Genomic DNA, 21,720 nt, shown 5'->3' with positions numbered 1-21,720 from the left:
TCATATGCCCTTCCCAGAAGAAAGCCACAAGTGGAGGCTAATAAAAATGTAGCCCAGAGTTTAAGAAGCAGAAATTTCCTTGTGCTTGTAGAGACAGCCTGGGTCTTGCTCTAGTGTAGTCTACACAACGTCTGAAAGCCAAGGGTAAGTGCTCTGGGGATGGTTAAAATGCTGCACTGATTTACATACTAAATCAACTAATAAACCTTCTGATTCCTCTGACTTTGCACACCACATCCGACTCCACCAGTGCGGTTTACATACAGTAATATTTTATCAAATCATCTCTATGGTTCCTCCTAGCTTCATAAATTAAAAGGGACACGATATGGGACCATTCACCAAATTCCAACACAAACCTGTAAACACCATTCAGTCCCTCATTTTATTCTGTTAACACAAGGATGTTAGGACATCAGAACAAATAGGCTGTATAGCAATACACTATAGAGCGAGTATATAGCATCATAAACAACCACAAACAACTCTCTATGACTTAACGCTTACTGCTTAAAATGGAAAACTTTTTTTATTTATTTTTTTATTTTATTTTTGCAACAAGAAGTGGTGGTTACTTTTAAATAATGTATTTCAGTATAGCATGTTGTCGCTTCGTGTATTGGCAATTTAATCCACACCTGATTTATTTATCTATAGGATGCAATGTAACCTTGTTGTGGTATTAATGATTTTAACAAACCATGGATATTATGTTTAACCCCTAATTTTGGTCAATAATGACTTTCATAATACAGCTAATCAAGATTAGATTTTATTGCCTATACATATGACTGGGAATGTTTTTTAAATATATTGTCTAACAAATAAAAATAATGAATTAGGATAGACAAATATATAAAACAGCCACCGCATATAGTAAAATGCGAACCTTAGGCACCTTAAACATTAAAAATGTCACTGTATCCTGTCACTGGATTAGGATAAGAAGGCATGTAAAAAAAAATGTTTTTGGACATTGGATTGAGAAATTATGTGTTTAAAGATTGCAAGGGTGCAAATTGCTTTAATAGGAAAAATAAAAATAAAAAAAACATAATTATGTACATGTGTGTATGTGTATATATATATATATATATATATATACATATATATATATATATATATATATATATATATATATATATATATGTATTGAGGTCGAGCTAAGATGAACCTTTGCATACGAAAGTGATCTGGGAGGGGTTGATGGCTGGGCTTGAGCTGTCATTGGCTGCATGCATTTGCAGTGGTGCAGGGCTATCTCTAATCATATTCAGCATGTTTTGCACAAGAAATGTCAGCCAGAAAGGAATATCTGCTCTCTTCGCCAAATTACCCCACAACAATGTCATGCTCGGAGAGCCCGGCCGCGAACTCCTTCCTGGTGGACTCCTTAATCAGCGCTGGCAGAGGAGCAGAAGCTGGGGGCTACTACCAGGGCACAGGGGTCTACCTGCCACAGGCTTCCGAGTTGTCTTATGGGCTGCAGAGCTGTGGACTTTTCCCCGTTTTGAGCAAAAGAAATGAAGGTGTCCCCCCCAGTAACACAGCCCCCACATCACAAGGCTATGCTCCAGGGATGGAGGTCTGGCTAGATGCCCCCAGGTCTTGCAGAGTGGAGCAATCCGAAAGCCAAGCTGCCACCTCTTGCTCCTTCACACAGAACATTAAGGAGGAGAACTCCTATTGCCTCTATGACTCGGACAAATGTACTAAGGCTTCTACTGCAACTGACTTATCCACTTTCCAAAGGGTTAACTCTGAGACTAGCCCTGCTCATAATACCAGCTCTGTTCCAGTGCCAGGATACTTCCGCCTCTCCCAGGCTTATGGCACATCCAAGGGGTATGGTGCTGGGCACATTGCTGCTCCCCAATTTGCACCACAGCCCCAAGTTCGGTTTGAGCAGCCCCTGCCCTTGACTTCAATGTCCGCAGAGAATGCCAGGAAAGACAGCGAGGAGTCCCCCCCTTCTAAGCTCCCTGGTGCCGCCGCCCAGCACCGGACAGATGAGGAGGCTCACACGTCTTCATCCGGCGCTGAGGATTCCTCACCGGCTCCTTCTGACAGCAGCAAACACTCCCCGGAGAAAGAACCTGGAGGTGAGCGCTCACTCACACTCACTCTGCAACCACACCACAAGGGGCTGGGGCACTGTATTAAGATTTCAGAGGAAGCTTCTCTTTATTATCAGCCTTTGAACTATTTAATAATTGGGCGTGAGTCTGTCATAAACATCATGTCCATTCTCAACTTTACACCACATGCTGCTCCTCTGTGCTTTGTCTAGGAGGAAGCAGGAAGCCTCTATAAAATAACACTTATTTATAGGGCTCATTACAGGCGCCAGAACTACCTCCCATGCTAAATATGACACGAAATAGCCCGGGTTACATGTGTGGTGGCTACATGTAAAGAGCTCTTCTGCCTACATGTACAGAGCACACATGCCTAGGGCCTGTACCGTGCAGACGAGGTGGGGATCCATTTATTTATAGCAGATAAATATAACAGAAATAGAGAAGGATAGCTAGCTACATAATAGATGGGCAAATAGATAGATAGGGAAATTATAAACAAATAAAATAATCCATGTTTCCCATAGTGCTATTTAAATAAAATCATAATAATCCATGTACAACGACCAGTATTCCATAGTGGTATTCAAATATATCCATGTATTATACACCAGTTTTCCACAGTGGTATTAAAATAAAATAAAATAAATCCATGTACTATGCACTAGTTTTGGTCGTATTAGTACCAGCTAGTAGAATAAAACAAATGGAGCAGTCATGATTTGTATCATATCAACAAAATAGGTAATATTGAAATTCTTACACTATGATAATAAAATGGAGATCGGTATACATAAAATATAGTGAAGTAAATGAAATTAAATGTGAAGATATAATAAGACTAAGCTTGGACATTAATATCCTAAAAACTGATAATAATGATCTGTATGTGTGTGTGTGTTTGTGTATGTATGTGTGTGTTTGTGTGTGTATGTATGTGTGTATGTGTGTGTGTATGTGTGTGTGTGTATGTGTGTGTGTATGTGTGTATGTATGTGTGTATGTGTGTGTGTGTGTATGTGTGTGTGTGTATGTGTGTGTGTGTGTGTGTATGTGTGTATATGTATGTATGTTCGTGTGTGTGTTTGTGTTTGTTTGTGTGTATGCGTGTGTGTGTGTGTATATGTATGTATGTATGTGTGTGTGTGTGTGTGTGTGTGTGTGTGTGTTTGTCCAACTTGCAGCAATCTAGATTTAATTTAAATTAATATTTTCCATGTAAACAACTCAATGTGAGCGATAATAGCTCCATGTAAACTAATGGGCCTCCTGATCATAGATAGATAGATAGATAGATAGATAGATAGATAGATAGATAAACAAGTAGATGTTATTTATTTGTTTAGTTATTTATGATTTTACTTTTTTTGTTCAGGAAACTCGAAAGGTGAAAATGGTGCCAACTGGTTAACAGCTAAGAGCGGCAGAAAGAAAAGATGCCCCTACACCAAGCACCAGACCCTGGAGCTGGAGAAGGAGTTTCTGTTCAACATGTACCTGACTCGAGAGCGTCGCCTAGAGATCAGCCGCAGTGTGCACCTCTCAGACAGGCAGGTCAAGATCTGGTTCCAGAACCGCAGGATGAAGCTCAAGAAAATGAACCGGGAAAACCGGATCCGGGAGCTCACAGCCAACTTTAACTTCTCCTGATGAGCTCCTCCATAGAGAGCCAGTACTCTTCCTCCACAGTCACCTGAATGTATTGCCAGAGCTGTACATCATGACCAGTATGTCCATCATCCACCCAGCCTTCTGGGTTAAAGCCATACTTGCACACGTCTTAAGAGCTTTTTTATAATTATTATTATTATAATTATTATTATTAATTTTTTTTATTATTATTATTTTATTTTTTAGAATGAAATCATTTCTATGGCGGTGCCGCATTTATTAGTTGTCTACAGTCTGGTTCCTCCCTTTGTCTCGCATCCGGCATTACATTTTATGTTCTTCCAAAAAGAAAAGGTGGATGAGGCACTAAAACACCAGTCCTCATATGTTATTGGGTCGAATGAAAATGTTTCTTTCTCTAGGAAAAAAAAAAAAAGGGACTATCTCATTCCTCAATAAGGTCATAAAGACACATGAGGACACTTTCAAGATTCAGATGATTCTTGAATGTAATGTTGTCTATGTAGGAAGAGGTTACGTTTAGTAACAGTAGAAAAGCACATGGTCCATTACTAGTAGGTCTAATGTTCTCCTTCCTTGTGTACTGTTGTTATAATACACAGCAGAAGCCTTGGGGAGGGAGAGCGCCTCATTCCTCAGATATACTGTGAATTTACATGCTTTAAGTAAGTACAGAAGATGAACTTTATAGATGCAAATATGTGTAAATGTTTATTATTATTAAAAGGCCAATGTTTCTTCTTGATCCATGGACACATGACCATTATTATCCAGATCATATGCTGCTGTGTGCGACCAGGCCATGTTTATGTTTTCAATGAAGAATCAAATAAAAGAAAATGAATCCTTGGTATTTTTTTTTCTGCTTGTAATTCTGTGGCTGTTTACATTTTATTTTATCTTCACAACAGCAAAAGAACTTTTACAACAGCACCAGTTGCCTACATCCCCCCTCTGCAATTACTATAGGAATCCATTTAAATATTACCTAGACAGTCGTAATTTGTCTGAGCTATATAGCAATGGTACTGGAAGCTTTGTCGGCTTTTGTTCACTTTTATGACTTGCTAGTATATCTGGATTGTTGCAGAGTAGACCAGAGCTTTCAGTTGGGCAAGGAGCAGCTTAGACAGAGGAAGCAGCTAACACAAGAGGACATGGGATTGGTTTTATTTAACCTGAAAAGCGAGAAGCTGTTTCTCTTCCATCCGGAATAACATACCAGTGGGCCAAAGTGACATTGAGGAAACCCCAAGGTGAGGCCAAGCGCAATGCTTGCGCAATGCGCATTCAACATTTTCTGCCCTATTTCAGTGTATAGTCATACACTGCATTTCTTTCTTCTATTTGTATAGCTTCCAATCCCTGACATGTACACACACACACACACACACACACACATATATATATTTTCATTCCATCCTAGCAATGTACCATAGCCATGCAGTACTCAATGACTCTTTATAATTGTATGACTTTTTTTGTATTTCTACACAATTGCATCGTGCAGGGTTCGGTGCTTGCACACTGCTTTACCACTTTCCAGTCTGTCTGTGATTTCTCCCTTATAGCGGACCCTCTTCTAGAAGCTTGGAGGTCGCCAAATAAGGTTTTAGAACACAACTGGAGTGTGATTTAGGTAGTTTCATGTTGTTGGGGCTCCACCTTTCTCTCGACAACAAGGAACTGCCTTAGTCACATCAGTGCCTATCGTCACCCAGGTACAAGATGCCATGGTCATATGGAACATAGAAATGTAATGCAATATGGAACATTGGACTTTGATGCGGTTTGGAATTTAGGACTGGAAGATATAATAACATGTGATACGTGTCCTAAGAATAATATGTGGCATAGATTGTACGATTAATAGGACTATTGATCGAGATGGGATGCAGGATATGGGACTGCTGTGTGTTTTGGGAAGCAGAATGGAGGATTTCTATGCAATATAGGACAATAGGATTATTAGCTATATGGAGCATAGGGCTAGGCCTTTATGGACACATGACTACTAGGAATATGCCATGTGGTGCTGCTGTTGAGTAGGCGCATATAGTGTGTTTCTCCTGATCTGCCATTGTGTACACATAAAGCAAATCCCTGAATCATCATAAGTGAGTTCGGTTTCTAATTGCAGATTGTTAATGCTTGTACAGGGATATTATTATTATTATTACGCAATTGTTATATGTACACTATTACACATCACATGGTGGTTATGTTATTAGCTGCTACACCACATAATAACATACACTGGATAAAGGGTGATATACTTGTGATGGTGCTATTTCTTGTAGGTGGTCTTCTTAATGCACAAGATCAGCATTATTGGGGTTTACAAAGAGAAATATTGGCAAGGCGGCTGTAATAATGGTTTCCTGCTCACAAGGCCTAGGTTACGATCATTATTACAATCAGCCTATAGTCTGACATTCCTGAGAGCCTCCCCACCAGCAGCAGCACAGCCCGAGAAGACTACACATACAAATACACCAGACGCCCATCTAGACTGGGGCTATCAATTGCCTTATTGCAGGGGCTGTGTTTACCAATTACACCCCCACACACATTTCCAGCTTTATTTTCTACCACAGGTTACAGCTTGCAACACAATGGCAGAGAGGAAATGCGTTTTTTTATATAATTGCTTCTTTATTGCAACAAAGGATATAAAGAATGTTGTTGAATGTTGCTGGTATCGATTAATATGTTATTATTTTAGCTTCTGTTCAAATATATGACTATGTATAATGCAACAAGAAAACATGTAGTATTTGAAATAATTTTAAAAATAAGAGTTAAAGAAAATAATATATATATATATATATATATATATATATATATATATATACATATACACACACATACAAGGGTTTACAAAGGAAGATCATTTAATAATAATTCAATTTTGTATGATAGATAGATGATAGATATAGGAAGAGAATGCCACCACCAGCTACAGCTAATTATGAGAATGCCACCACCAGCAGCTAATTATGATAATAAATAATAATAATAATCCTAAAACTTATTATTATTGTTATAATAGTAGTAAAGTTGTCTTATAGTAGTAGTAATAATAACACCAATTACTAATAATACTTTTACTGATGATGATACTTCTACTAATAATAATCAAAATAATAATATCACAATCACGTTTATTAAAATAATAATATAAAAAAGAAAGAAAGAAAGCTTTTTCACATTTTGTTTTATTCATCCATAAATGGATGGTCTAATGGTAAGATATGCTTTTCTATCTATCTGTCACTCATTCTCTATCTACCTATTCACCAATCTGTCTATCTACTTATGTATTAACATATTTATATATTAACACATATATATTAACACACACACACATAATATATATATACATATATATATATATATATATATATATATATATATAAAATAAATGTAATTACTCTAAAATGAAGCCACATTTCCTGGGTCTATCATTGCCATGATTATTCCCTACATAATGTTTACTCCATAATGTTTACTGACAGTATTTTTTGTATTTACTGTATTTACAGTACAATAACATTTTTGAATGAATAAATGTTTCTCTGATGTAGGTATACATTTCCCCCCCTTCCATAGGCTCAATATGTTTGAGAGTGTAATAGCAGTTTTAGATAGATCTTACCTTTGGGGCATTTTTTTGTTTTGTTTCGGGAAGTGTAATTGCTGGTTGTGGACAGTACAGAAGATTTGTGCATTATGAAAGTATTTTGTTTCATTTTTGCAAGAATAAATCTCTTCAGGATGACAGGATAGTTTCAGAAACAATAGTACACGTGAAACAAAATATTCTATCTATCTATTCTGTTTTCACATATAATACATGATAGCGAGACAGACAGATAGATAGATAGATAGAGGGATAGATAGATTGATATGAGTTAGATAGATAGAAAGATAGACAGACAGATAGATAGACAGACAATAATAACGTTGGACTCATAACAATGGACTTGATCTAATGCTTGTGCAGTTCAGGATGAAACAATGTAGCCATCCGCCATTGCTGCCTTACCATCATTTTACCTTTCTTTATATTGATACAGATTACCCGGCTACACCGTTCTGCATATCACTCCATGAACCTTACCACATTTCTAAAAACTATAATAAACATTTCATGCATGTGAGGCAATTGTTCCCATGAATCCACGCCCTTATTTCCCTTTCCCAGTCTGTTCCTTACCCTCACTTGTGGTCTGTTTTATTATCGTAATTTTATGGCACCGGATTACCCTGTAAATCTTTCCCACCCAGTTCCTCACAAAGGCTAAAGTCTAAGGTATCATTTAAAATCTACTCGACGAATAGTAATAAAATAAACATAATCATCAACAACAACAACAACAATTCAAGGATTATTTACACCAGTGTTTTTTTTTCTAGTATTAGTATTTGTTATTATTATTATCTAGTATTTATTATTTATAGTATTATCTAGTATTTATTATTATTATTATCTAGTAATTATTATTTATAGTATTATCTAGTATTTATTATTATTATTATTATTATTATCTAGTAATTATTATTTATAGAATCATTATGATGATGATGAAAATTATTCTAATCTTTATTGTTAAGCTACATTAGAGGAAAACACATACGTACAATAATTGTTCCTACCTTCTAATCTATACCTTGTTTTACACTATGGTCTCCCTCAGCAGATGTAAAGGGATTGTATGTAGGTGTTGCTGTGCGCATTAATTGCACACTGCTCTGTGGTGACTACAATGCTCTGTAGAGAACACGATATAGACAGAGATATAAATATGAATTAAATTTAAGAGCAGAGGAGATGCAGCTGTGTTGTTTTCTGATTGCTGTTGGTCCATTTTCCTGAAGAAAGCTGATTGTCCTATTTCCAGGCAGCCTGTGTGTGTCTATAACAGCACTATGGAGACTTATTTAGAGATTTGCATTTTACTGCAGCTACTGGCTGGATCTATAGCAGTTACTATTCCCTTCTTCCACAACAGTAAAATGTAACAACTGCTTGTAACCAACACAAGTGCAACATAATAAATCCCATCTCCTATACTGCAGCCTATATATAAAGAGGGTGTGTGTGTGTGTGTATGTGTGTGTGTGTGTGTGTGTATGTGAGTGTATGTATGTGAGTGTGTGTGTGTGAGTGTGTGAAATCTTTACTATATATCTATGTGTCTGTGGATGATTTTCGATCAAGGACTCTATAGAGAACACCTACATCCAACTGTGTGATTAATAATGATGGAAAATAGTCCCTGCTATGGTAGAAAAGGGGGAAAATGAGATCTTTTTATCTGACTTGGCCACAATTAAAGGGGACAATACTGTATAACTTCAATATCCTTTTGCATAAAAACATATGGCTTTGCTATAAAAATGATGACTGGAAAACAGTGAGCCATTAATAGCCTGCGGACTGATTTATTCCTTATTGTTCTGCTGCTTAGTCACATGGCCTCAGCAGCCAATAGGAAGCCAGTCCTGCCTGCAACTTATTAGGTGACTGTACTTCTTTGTAGGACCAAGTTGTTACATGAAATCTGCAGTTTCATAATTTCAGCAGGTCCTGCACTCATCATAGCAATGACGACTTCTGGGACTCTGAGCAATTATTATGTGGACTCTTTCCTGATCCATGAGGGTGAGGAGCTGGTGCAGTCTAGGTTTTCTTCTGGTTCCCTAGCCCAGCCACCAAGACAGGCTGCACTGGGAGCTGACCACCCTGAGTACACTCCTTGCAGCTTCCAATCTAAATCGTCCATGTTTAGCAGTCCTTGGAATCCAGTGCACCATCCTCAGACTGCCAATAACGTCTCCGGTGTGTACCACCCCTATGTACACCACCAGGCACCCATAGCAGCCTCAGATGGCAGGTATATGCGGTCCTGGCTGGAGCCCATGCCCGGATCATTGTCGTTCCCAGGCTTATCCTCCACTAGGCACTACGGTATTAAACCTGAGCCTCTCCCAGGCAGGAGGGGGGACTGTACCACGTTTGATGCCCACACTCTGTCTTTGTCTGATTATACTTGTGGTTCTCCTGCTGACAGAGAGAAGCAAAGTAACGACGCTGCCTTTGCTGCCAATACTGGAGAGAACGTAACAAATGGGGAAAAACCTCCTATTGACCCAAGTAAGTCTATTGCACTCATTGCTATGGAAGTGACCAAGGATCTTGTGACATTAATGACTCCTCTAGCCTCTAAACACCATGTTATGGGGGGGTCACATCATAGCAGTGTTTCCCAAGCAGGGTGCCTCCAGCTGTTGCAAAACTACAACTCCCAGCATGCTGGGAGTTGTAGTTTTGCAACAGCTGGAGGCACCCTGCTTGGGAAACCCTGCAACATGAATGAAGAGAAAGTTTGTGCCCTGGTATGTAAACAGTACCATTGGTTTTAGTGGTGCTCACAGTGCCTAGGCATGAAGGCATATCATCATTGAGGGGATATAGTAAAGCATTTTACAACTGTGGGCGTGGGCTAGGATAGAATATGAGAAATACAGTATTCTGGGCAAATTTGGTATTAGGGAAATTAGGCGTAGAAGCCTATGGATCAATGCATGGATTGTAGAAAGTATTTTTTATTTTTTTTTACTAGTCTCAGTAGATTAATTGGACAAATTGTTTGTATCCTGATATGTTTAGTATCTTCTGAGGAATATTTCTAGAAGCCTATATTGTATAGTAGTCCATAGGTAGATGCACAACCTATGTATCGATCAATGAACAGGATGCATCATTGACTCTATATAGACCAGTGGTCTTCAACCTGCAGCCCTCCAGATGTTGCAAAACTACAATTCCCAGCATGCCCGGACAGCCGTTGGCTGCAACATCTGGAGGTCCGCAGGTTGGAGACCACTGATATAGACCATATATTGTAGTGGGTTATGTTTGGAAATATCTCGTATTTGTTCTTTACTGTATGAATTAATGCACTGCCCATATGTGGGGCATTGATAGGGTGTGCGTTTATGTGGTGTCTGTATAGAGGCATAGAACGGATTGTATAGGACATATATGTGTCCATGGGGATGGAGCACAGCATTTGGAGCAGCCTTGTTATTGATGTAGAGAGTATACATTATGTAGGCCACTAGAAGCGATTCAAGCATAGGAATACAGCAAATATGCATTTATGCACAAGGAAAATATTAGAAGCAATCTAGGTGTTAATGCCTATTCATATATGGTTTAGAGTATTGTTAGTTGTCTATGTATTAATGCATTTTATAATGCATTGTTTGCAGTGCATTGTTGCATGGGGCATATATTGTTCAGGGTACATATTTTTTAGGTTTATGGATTTGATTGTTGTCTATGCTTTTTATAATGCATTGTTTGCAGTGTATGTGTTGCATGGAGCACATATTGTTTAGGGTACATATTTTTTAGGTTTATGGATTTGATTGTTGTCTATGCTTTTTAAAATGCATTGTTTGCAGTGTATGTGTTGCATGGAGCACATATTGATTAGGGTATATATTTTTTTTGTTTATGGATTGGATTGTTGTCTATGCATTTTAAAATGCATTGTTTGCAGTGCATTGTTGCATGGGGCATATATTGTTTAGGGTACATATTTTTTAAGTTTATGGATTTGATTGTTGTCTATGCTTTTTATAATGCATTGTTTGCAGTGTATGTGTTGCATGGAGCATGTATTGTTTAGGGTACATATTTTTTAAGTTTATGAATTTGATTGTTGTCTATGCTTTTTAAAATGCATTGTTTGCAGTGTATGTGTTGCATGGAGAACATATTGTTTAGGGTACATATTTTTTAGGTTTATGGATTTGATTGTTGTCTATGCTTTCATAGGGCATTGTTTGCAGTGTATGTGTTGCATGGAGCATATATTGTTTAGGGTAAAAAATTTTTAGGCTTATGGATTTGATCGTAGTCTATGCTTTTGTTTTCTATGATGCAGGGTACTGATAGCACAGTACATGTACTGATCTATAGGGTACCTTGTAGGACACTATTAGCAGTCTATTTATTGATGGATAATGAATGTATAGTTTGAGCCATTGACAAGTGTTTTGAAAAATCTCTTCTCTTTCTAGACAATCCAGCTGCTAACTGGCTCCATGCAAGATCCACAAGGAAAAAAAGATGTCCCTACACCAAGCACCAAACACTGGAACTTGAAAAGGAGTTTTTATTTAACATGTATCTTACCAGGGACAGGAGGTATGAGGTAGCCAGAGTACTCAACCTCACAGAAAGACAAGTTAAAATTTGGTTCCAAAACAGAAGGATGAAAATGAAAAAAATTAACAAAGATCGATCAAAGGACGAATAAATTCCGAATATAATGGAACTACAAACAAAGGGGATGCTACTGTATTGAGGCCTCATGTGTTTCTCCCTCCTGTTTATCATGCTAAGTACCAACACAGCCTTGGTTTACCAGAGCTATCCAAGAGGTACTTCATTTCTTAAATTATTTCATGAACAACACAAAGGGGCATTAGGGGTGGGCTGGCATACAAGTAATCTACCTGCTCTACTCTACAAGTAAACTACCTTACCATTGTGCACAACTATATACTGACTGTACAGACTAGCTCTAAAAATGTAGGTTTTATTATAATTATTATGATGATGATTATTATTATTCTATTGATGATGTGTTCTCTAGGCAGCGGGAAACTCTGCTGTTATACTTGAATCTTGTGTTTTATTGTAGTTGTGACCAGATTTATGTGCTTGTATGTCGTACAATACTAGGACTACATTGAACTCAGGTTGTTTAATATGATGCTAGGTCTATAGTACCAGCCTGCAATGTTATTATTGTTCCCCGATATTCAGTCAGCAAAACTCCAATTGAGTTCTAAAGAAGCGACCTCAGTCATTGGCAATCACAGTCTTCAACAATCCATAATGAATTGTAAAGATGTATATATGGCTTACAGTCCACAAGGAAATATGCAGGAGGTGGGATGGAGTGGGAGGTCTGAAATATTTTGGAGTCCTGCAGATTCCCTTCGGGATCTACATATATGTGGATTAATATATATCTGGTGAGTGAAGGTTTTACTACCTATATCTTGTGCTATGTTCTTGTTCACTGTATTGAAGTTAAATTTATTGAGAATAACAAATTATACACAGGAAATAAAAAGAAATACATTGGGTATATTTCTATCTCTAAACAATACAAATAATTTATGCAGAACATACTATATATTTGAAATAGTTACCTCATGACCTGTTGACCAAATTGTTGTGTTGGAATTATATTTATCCTTTTTTTTTTTGTTTGTTTGTTTTTGAAATAAAATTTTTTTTTTTTGTTAGTTGTGATACGACATTGTATGTTCCTGGTAAACAGAGACAAAAATTGTACAGTATTTGGTATTTAAAACTATACATATTTTACCTGTCAATATACCCCTAGATAGCTATATATTTATTTATTATACCTATGTCTTTATGTATATAAACATATATAGATATAAAAATACATACAGAAAGGCACACAAGAGTATTGGGTGGTTTCCTCAAGGTCTATGGTTTCCCAAAGGCTTCAGTTCATTTACACATTATAGTTTTGTCTTTTTGGAAAAAAAAAACCTTTATATGTTAATATACCTGCCTCCTATATTGTATAAACTCTAAATATTATAAGCATCACTTTTATTCAATATTTTAATGTTTATAATTATAAGTAATTTTTACAATGATCCTATTTTAACATAAAAGTTTTCACGTTGGTAATATATGTATATATATATATATATATATATATATAGTTCTTCCTTTTGTATGCATGATTATATAAAAAAAATCAGGAAACGTAAAATAGGCATACATTAGACCTACATTTTATATATATATATATATATATATATATATATATTTTTTTTTTTTTTTTTTTAATCCACTAATTTATTTTTTTCTGTAAGGTAAACAATTGTTAGGTTACCCCTGGCACCCTCTAGTACACACATAATTTATTTATCGATGAAATACAGACTTTAATTTCCTTCCAAACATTGTTTGCTCCATTTTACACATTTAAATATTGCATAGTTTGAAAACAAAGATGGTGAAACAAGTCAGATCAAGAAACAAGTCCAGACAGAGGATGTCGTTTAGGAAAACTCTGGGCCATATAGTGCAATAAAAGAAAATTACTGCTGTAACCATTTATGGAGTGTAAACCGCTGCAGGGCTCTCTGCAAAACCTGGAGGACATGCCAAGATTCGTACATGTCTGCTGTTGACACATGACTATATATTAATATATATATCTATCTATATATATATATATATATATATATATATATATATATATCTTTATTTATTTTTAAATACACACACACATATGTGCCTAGGTTGCCGCATCTGGTTTAATAAACCCTTTGTAAAATGAGAGATGCAGAAGTAATAATTGCAGGCATTTCCGGGGAGAGGGCTGTTAGGACGCCCTCTGTTGTTTCAGACAGAAAGGAACTTCAAAGAATGGTCACAAAAACTGTGTAATATATGGCTGGTCTGCAAACTGTCTGGAATTCGCCTCTTAATGACTTTATAGCTGTCCAGCCGCAATTAAGATTTTCTACAGAAGCCTTTTCATTTGTTTTGTCTGGCGGATTGAGATAATGTGAAGAGCGGAAATAACTGTCCTTTATTGTTCTGTTCACACTGAAAATTCTAGCTTTGTGCAAGTTCTTCTTGCAAAAATAACCTCAGAATGCAGCTTAATACAGCGACCTAAACTAGGGGCTCCATTAGACCCTAGTTGGTTAATGTTCAAAATACTTGCACTTAACATTTCTCACCAGCAGATGGCAGCATAACTCCACACAACGATTGAAAGTGTGCATGTGTTCCTAGGCTGCCATTTATTCTGGGAGGGGGGGGGGTGTTGAGAATAAAGAAAATATTTATATTTTTCACCACGTCTTTCCACATTGAAACGTTGTAAAAGATTGTTCTATCTACACAAGCTGTTTTTTTCTAACTTGTGTTTAGCATTAAAATGACATCACTTTATATTTATTTACTCCTACAATTTTTCAAATACATGCTTCAACCAACTGTTTAGTTATATTAATTATCATGCTGCTGATCTATCTATCTATCTATCTATCATCTATCTTTATTTATCCAGCAGCTTTATATGGTTCAAACAAAATAATATCATTATGAACAAAATATAAATAATTGAGGAATATATTTTTTTTATCAATTTCTTTCCCCATTTTTTTACACACACACACACACACACACACACACACACACACACACACACAGATTTACTGAATCTGTGTGTGTGTGTGTATATATATATATATATATATAGATATATATATATAATGAATATGATAGTTACATATATATATAAATATGTATATATATATATATATATATATATATATATATATATATATATACATATATATATATATACATATATATATATATATATATATATATATTATTATTATTATTATTATTATTATTATGCTTCCTGTACACACTCATTTATGTTTTTGAGTAAGATTGTAGTTCCTTGTACATTATACAACCTTCCTATATCTGATATCTAGAGGAAACAAACCTCCTGGATTTTGTGGAATATAATGGACTAGGTCGCTTTCACTGATACAACATGGACAAAAATATATAGGAAGAAGCCACCACATTCTCATATTAATATGGTATATTTCCTGGCCCTTTTTAAGGCATCTACAGCATGAAGCTATCTATAATGTGTGCACAGAATTGTATTTTATTAGCAACATTTTTATAAATAAAATTAAATTATTTTAATTCATTTGACAGAGAAAAGAAAAGTTACTGACATTATTTTTGCTCTAATTCTCAATTGTCGTCTTTCTTTGAGGGAGGGAAAGGGGTGTATAGGACAGAAACGTATTTAATCATCATCATTATTATTATTAATATGGTGTTGCTGCTGCTGCGATGATTATTGTTGTTAAATTAGTAATATAGAAGCACATTCGTACGTTTTGTGGATTAAAAAAAGCAAACTTTAATGCGTTGTCCATAAGATATTTCCTAAAGGTATACAACCCGCGGACATGTGCTGGGAATGGAGAGATCAGAGCCTGGGATCCCTTTGTAGAACAGATGAACTGAGCTGTATCTTTAAGGTAGAATTTCCGGAGCAGCCATTCCCATTGAGTGTTTCAAGTTTATGATGTGCAATATAAAGGCTGTAAACCCTATGTTGGAGCAGAGACTCTGCCCAGCACCAGGAGCCATTTCATCCGGCGCCTGATCACAACAACTTGCTTTCATTTATTTCCAGTGGATGTATATATTAATTCTCGTCTGTACACATTCTATATGGATCATGAAGAATAAATCACCTGGAACTGCCTCCACTGTGCACAGGTAAATTGTCAATGTCTGGTCCTCTCAAAATATTCGTATAAATAACTATTGCTTCCCATCTTCTTATTTAAATATAGTATTAATGCCAAGGGTTCTGGGTAATTATTATTATGAATAAATATTTATCTTGGCTTTTATCTGTATTTAATTTGGCTTGGGAAATTAGAAATAGTAAATATATCATGTATGTCATGTGTTTATGCTAGGGGGTATATAGTTTTAATAAATACACACACATATACATATATATATACATACACACACACACACATATATATATATATATATATATATACATACACACTCACACACACACATATATATATATATACATACACACACACACGCACATATATATATATATATATATACATACACACTCACACACACACATATATATATACATACACACACACACACACATATATATATATACACACACACACACACACACACACATATATATATATATATATATACACACACGTATATATATACACACACATATATATAAATATATATATATACACACATATATATATACGCTCACACACACACACACACACACATATATATATATATATACACTCACACACACACACACACATATATATATATATACACTCACACACACACACACATATATATATATACGCTCACACACACACACACACACACACACACACACACATATATATATATATATATATATATATACACTCACACACACACACACACATATATATATACACTCACACACACACACACATATATATATATATATATTTATATACATACACACTCACACACACACACACATACATATATACACATATATATATATACATATATATATATTATTTTTTTGTTATATATATTTTTTTTCTTTGTGCATTTTTTTTAAATGCACTCTTGCTTTCCTATACCTTTAATGTTGCTGCTGATATTTAGCTATTATCTTTTCATTTCTTTTTTTTTCACTGTTTACTGTCATTACAGTGTCTTTGAAAAGATAAAAATGGGTAAAATAAATAAATGAAATAATAATTATTATTTCATTTATTCATGGTATTTTTTTTCTATCCCTCTGCTTGTTTTGCACATGTATCACTGCTCCCTTTGTGCCTGACTGTATTTGGTTTGAGAGGAAATATCTGGGAGGGGATCATGGTAGCAAATGAAAGCCTTCTTGTGTAGGCGATGAGTCTTTGGGGTGCCGGCTTTATTAATAAACATAAATAGAGCATTCTGCGGACATTGTGATGGTTACACTGGAGAATGGGTGTTGTTCCTGCATTGCACACACATCGCTCCCACCTGTGATGCAGGATCAGATTGGATGGGAGAGTCAGATGGTCGCAGATCACGTGCAGGGGGAAGCTCAGTGCACAAGAAAATGGGGTTTTGTGTAAATCTGGGGGCTTAATGTTTCCATATATCAAGCTACCTCGTAAAACCGACACTGGAGTCACCCGGACCACAAATCACAGGTGAAGAATATGACTTCTTCCTATTATGTGAATGCTCTGTTCAGCAAGTATACGACTGGGGCTTCTCTCTTCCAAAACACAGAGGCCACTTCGTGTTCCTTTACCAATTCCCAGAGAAGTAGCTATGGAGCCGGCACGGGGGCATTCCCAGCCACAGCAGCGCCCCCATCCATGCCCGGTCTGTACAATGTGAACAATGCTCTGTACCAAAGCCCCTTCTCTGGATACAGCCTGGGCACAGACGCCTATAACATCCATTGCTCCACGTTTGATCAGAACATTCCTCTTCTCTGCAATGACCTGGGCAAAGCCAACTGTGACACCAAGGCGGAGGAGTCTACCCTGCACCCCCCGAGTGACAGTCATTTCCGCATATACCCATGGATGAGGTCCTCAGGTAGGGGTAAAACTCTGTGCACCCCATTTTTAGGGGTCTCATTTAGAGTGCAGGCTCCTATGGCTCTGAATATGGAGCAGTAAATGTCCCCCCCCCCCCCCCCCACTGAGTCGCTTGTATTTGTAGTGGTCAGAAATAAGAAAATAACATAGTTTACAATATAGAGAATAAATGACACGTAACTGAATTCATAGCAACTAAAAATAAAATGTGTATTGTGTTTGCAGTGCATGCGATTAAAGAGACATTTTTGTTTCAAATACTTTTTTATTCATATGGTAAAATATTTGATCCAGTGTCCAGGCCGTAGATTCACATTGCAAGAGATAGATAGAGAGATAATAGAAGTATAGATAGATAGATAATAGAAGTATAGATAGATAGATGCAAATATGTAAAGATAGTAAACAAATAATCTTCATTGTTCGATAAAGGTGCTGAAATAAATGACATGAAATTAGGTAGTAACTCCAGAAAAAGCCTAGGCCTTCATGGTGTAATAGATAACAGCATTATTGTGCAATGAGCCCCCATGACTAACATACAGCACAACTTATATGTAGGTCCAGACAGGAAGAGGGGTCGCCAAACATACACCCGGTACCAGACCCTGGAACTGGAGAAAGAATTCCACTTTAACCGCTACCTGACCCGCAGGAGAAGGATAGAGATCGCCCATGCCTTGTGCCTAACGGAGAGGCAGATAAAGATATGGTTCCAGAACCGAAGAATGAAATGGAAGAAGGAACACAAGGAGGAAAATGCCGGCAGCCCAGAAGCTGGGGAGCAGACCCCTGCAGATACTACTCCTGCAGCTGCTGAGGAGGAGGACAAGGTCACCAGGGATGAATGAGTGGTGCTGGATCTGTGTTATGGACTTGGAACCATTCTGTGTATTGTATTTGTGTGATTCTTGAGACAGGCCAAATACAGTGTCTTCAGCACAAGGATACACCCTGCAGGGGAAAACAGAAATATATGTGTGATATGATGATTTCAAATAACATTTACAGTCAGAAATGTGAATATTAGACGTGAACTACCTAAATGTAATGCACAAGGCAAGTGCATTAGACGTTACTACCTATCATTACACATATAGAATTCTGGATCTCACATATGCTCTGTAGAGCTGACACTACCTTTACTTTATACTACCTACTCGAATACTACCTATAGCATGCTCTGCTGTTACCTGCACACACATGTGAAGTGACCACCATTTTACATATTCTGACCAACAAAATAGCAGCAGGAAAAAAACAAACAAAAAAACCCCTAAAATACACAGCAGCGTTAATGTCCCCCGCAATCCGAATTCGCCACCCCAGTTATGTTGTAGTATGTTTTATTTCTGTGCAATGATATTGGAAGTGACCACATTATTTGTATTCCAGGGGTTTGTATTGGTGTAAAGCGGTGTTTATTTGTCTTCTGCAGTATTTCTAGGTCTGCTTTTGTTTTTTTGTTTTTTGTTACATTTGGTCACATCTAATGGCATGGTGTATTTGTCTATAAATAAAGTCAGCTCATAAAAAGAAAAAAAAACTAAAAACCATAGCGGTTTGCACGTCTGTGTGTAATCAGTATTATTGTGAGTATTTGAAAAAGTGTTCTGTACAAATAAATATGTAGAAAAAAAACATGAAAAAATGAAACTGTACTGGCATAATATATTTTCTTTTGTTACTAATAAAAAAAATTGTGTTTGGTCAATGAATGTTTGCTGTTATTCAAGCATGGTAAAAATTATTCATAAACAAATAAATAATAGTAAAATAATAAAAAAAATGATATATATATATATATCACAAACAAAGTATCAATAAGTGTGTGTGTGTATGATCCACGGATAATTATATGATTATATACAATCTAGAATTAATAGTATATGAATAATGATATATATATGTATATATATTCATACATAAAGTATCAAAATGTAAATATGTGTGTATAAGTCTGTGTGTAAAATTCATATAAATATGATTGTGTGTGTGTGTATATATATATATATATATATATATATATATAATGTTGAATTATAGAATATATATTTCACATAGAATGTTGAATTACAGAATATATAAAAATATTTATATTCTATCTAAATACTCGTTTATATGAGTGTGTATGTGTATATATATATATATATATATATATATATATATATATATATATATATTATAAATAATTTATATAAATATTAGTGTAGAAAAAAATATATATATACATGTTCTGTACTTCACCACTCTATATAATTATATTTCTGTGTGTGTGCTTTGCAGACACATATGTATCTACAATAAAGTGCATAGTGTTTGAATGCACAGACATTCTCTGGAATACTGTCCTAATAATGTCATGAATAGAGCTGCAAGGTAATAATAGTGGAGGAGCTGTGCAGATGCTGTGTGAGAGTTAAGATGGCGGCTCTGTAAGACCTGCCTCTTCTCAGTGATGAGGCAATGGCTATAAATCCGTTGTTGTTTATGAAAATTTACAACTTTGCAATACAAGTTTATGAGTTGCTCGGTTCCTCCATTGGTCGCTGCTGGTCATGTGGATGGTAACTGTGAACATGTAGTTTTTTATAATTTCCCTTGTGAGAATAGAGCTGCATTCTTTAGCTGAGCTCAGTCCTGCTCTGGATCTGTCTGCATCTCAAGCCTACAGCCCAGGTTCTCTGTGTATAAGGCAGCTATGTGCCTGGAGGTTCTTATGGAGCAGCTACCTAGAGCTGAGGTCCAGGATGGCAGAGCTGGATCCTTCCCCTCTAATAAGGTGTGGCATGCTGAATTCCAAGCACCGGAGTGGCAGATTTTCAACTTGCAGCCTGGCTAATTTCCTGCTTCTCCTGGCACCAAAAGGGGCTTCATTCCTCTCCTGTGCAGCCAAGGCGACAGCTGTCAAAGTGGCAAGGGCTTCTGTGAGCCAGAACCTAAAGGTGAGAAATGTGCACCCCTCACATCTTGCAGGGATCTCCATTGCCCAGTCCAAATAAACTCTACAGCTATTTATTGTCTGCTCCTCAGCCAGTTCTATCACATCACATCAAATGCCACTAGATCGCCATATTATCAGGTACCAGCCTGGTGTAATCATAGTGATGCATAATGGAATCTGTGCACAGAAATACAGTGCATTATTCTAGAAATTAGTAATATATTAGTAAACACACATACACACAGATAAATTGGCAACATATTAGTAAATACACATACACACAAATAAATTGGCAATATATTAGTAAATACACACACAAAAATTTGCTGAATATTAGTTAACACACACACACATATATATATATATATATATATATTTAAATATATATATGGATATATATATATATTTTTATATATATATTTATATTATTTAACACTTAACACTTTAACACTTAGAATAATACAATTTTGTTCGCAATAATAGGATGCATTACCCTTTGTAAATGTCTTATTGATACACTACTATTAAAAATGGCTGCATAATGAGAAAGCTGGTTTATTCATTTATGATACAATGAACACAGCTGTTTGCAATGAAACAAATTACATATATTCTGTAACGCTGTATTTATGATGTTATATTGGATCGTAAACAATTTTCCAGGCCGACATTGCCAGCTTGTAGGATGATACAGCCGATGGAGCAGAGTGATGTTGTCTCAGACAGGAAAGAGTGTAGATGATGGAGCCCACCTATTGGATTTCACTGGGT

General features: G+C 36.1%; 3 protein-coding genes across 3 annotated transcripts; all 3 read left to right on the top strand.

Annotated features, from left to right (window-relative positions):
* Positions 1–1,294: 1,294 nt before the first annotated feature.
* HOXA10 (homeobox A10) lies at positions 1,295–3,800 on the top strand. Its single transcript, XM_056518411.1, has 2 exons — positions 1,295–2,102; positions 3,454–3,800. Exons 1-2 carry the CDS (start codon positions 1,295–1,297, stop codon positions 3,726–3,728), a joined length of 1,083 nt encoding a protein of 360 aa, XP_056374386.1. The 3' UTR covers positions 3,729–3,800.
* A 5,508-nt stretch (positions 3,801–9,308) lies between these two features.
* Positions 9,309–12,300, top strand: HOXA9 (homeobox A9). Its single transcript, XM_056518410.1, has 2 exons — positions 9,309–9,870; positions 11,808–12,300. Exons 1-2 carry the CDS (start codon positions 9,321–9,323, stop codon positions 12,044–12,046), a joined length of 789 nt encoding a protein of 262 aa, XP_056374385.1. The 5' UTR covers positions 9,309–9,320; the 3' UTR covers positions 12,047–12,300.
* Positions 12,301–17,412: 5,112 nt separating this feature from the next.
* Positions 17,413–19,709, top strand: HOXA7 (homeobox A7). Its single transcript, XM_056518409.1, has 2 exons — positions 17,413–18,003; positions 18,567–19,709. The coding sequence occupies exons 1-2, from the start codon at positions 17,616–17,618 to the stop codon at positions 18,854–18,856; spliced, it is 678 nt and encodes a 225-aa protein (XP_056374384.1). The 5' UTR covers positions 17,413–17,615; the 3' UTR covers positions 18,857–19,709.
* The last annotated feature ends 2,011 nt before the right edge of the window (positions 19,710–21,720 follow it).

Source organism: Hyla sarda, chromosome 5 (assembly GCF_029499605.1).
Source record: "Hyla sarda isolate aHylSar1 chromosome 5, aHylSar1.hap1, whole genome shotgun sequence".
Classification (NCBI taxonomy): Eukaryota; Metazoa; Chordata; class Amphibia; order Anura; family Hylidae; genus Hyla; species Hyla sarda.
This window is presented reverse-complemented; position numbering and strand designations above follow the sequence as displayed.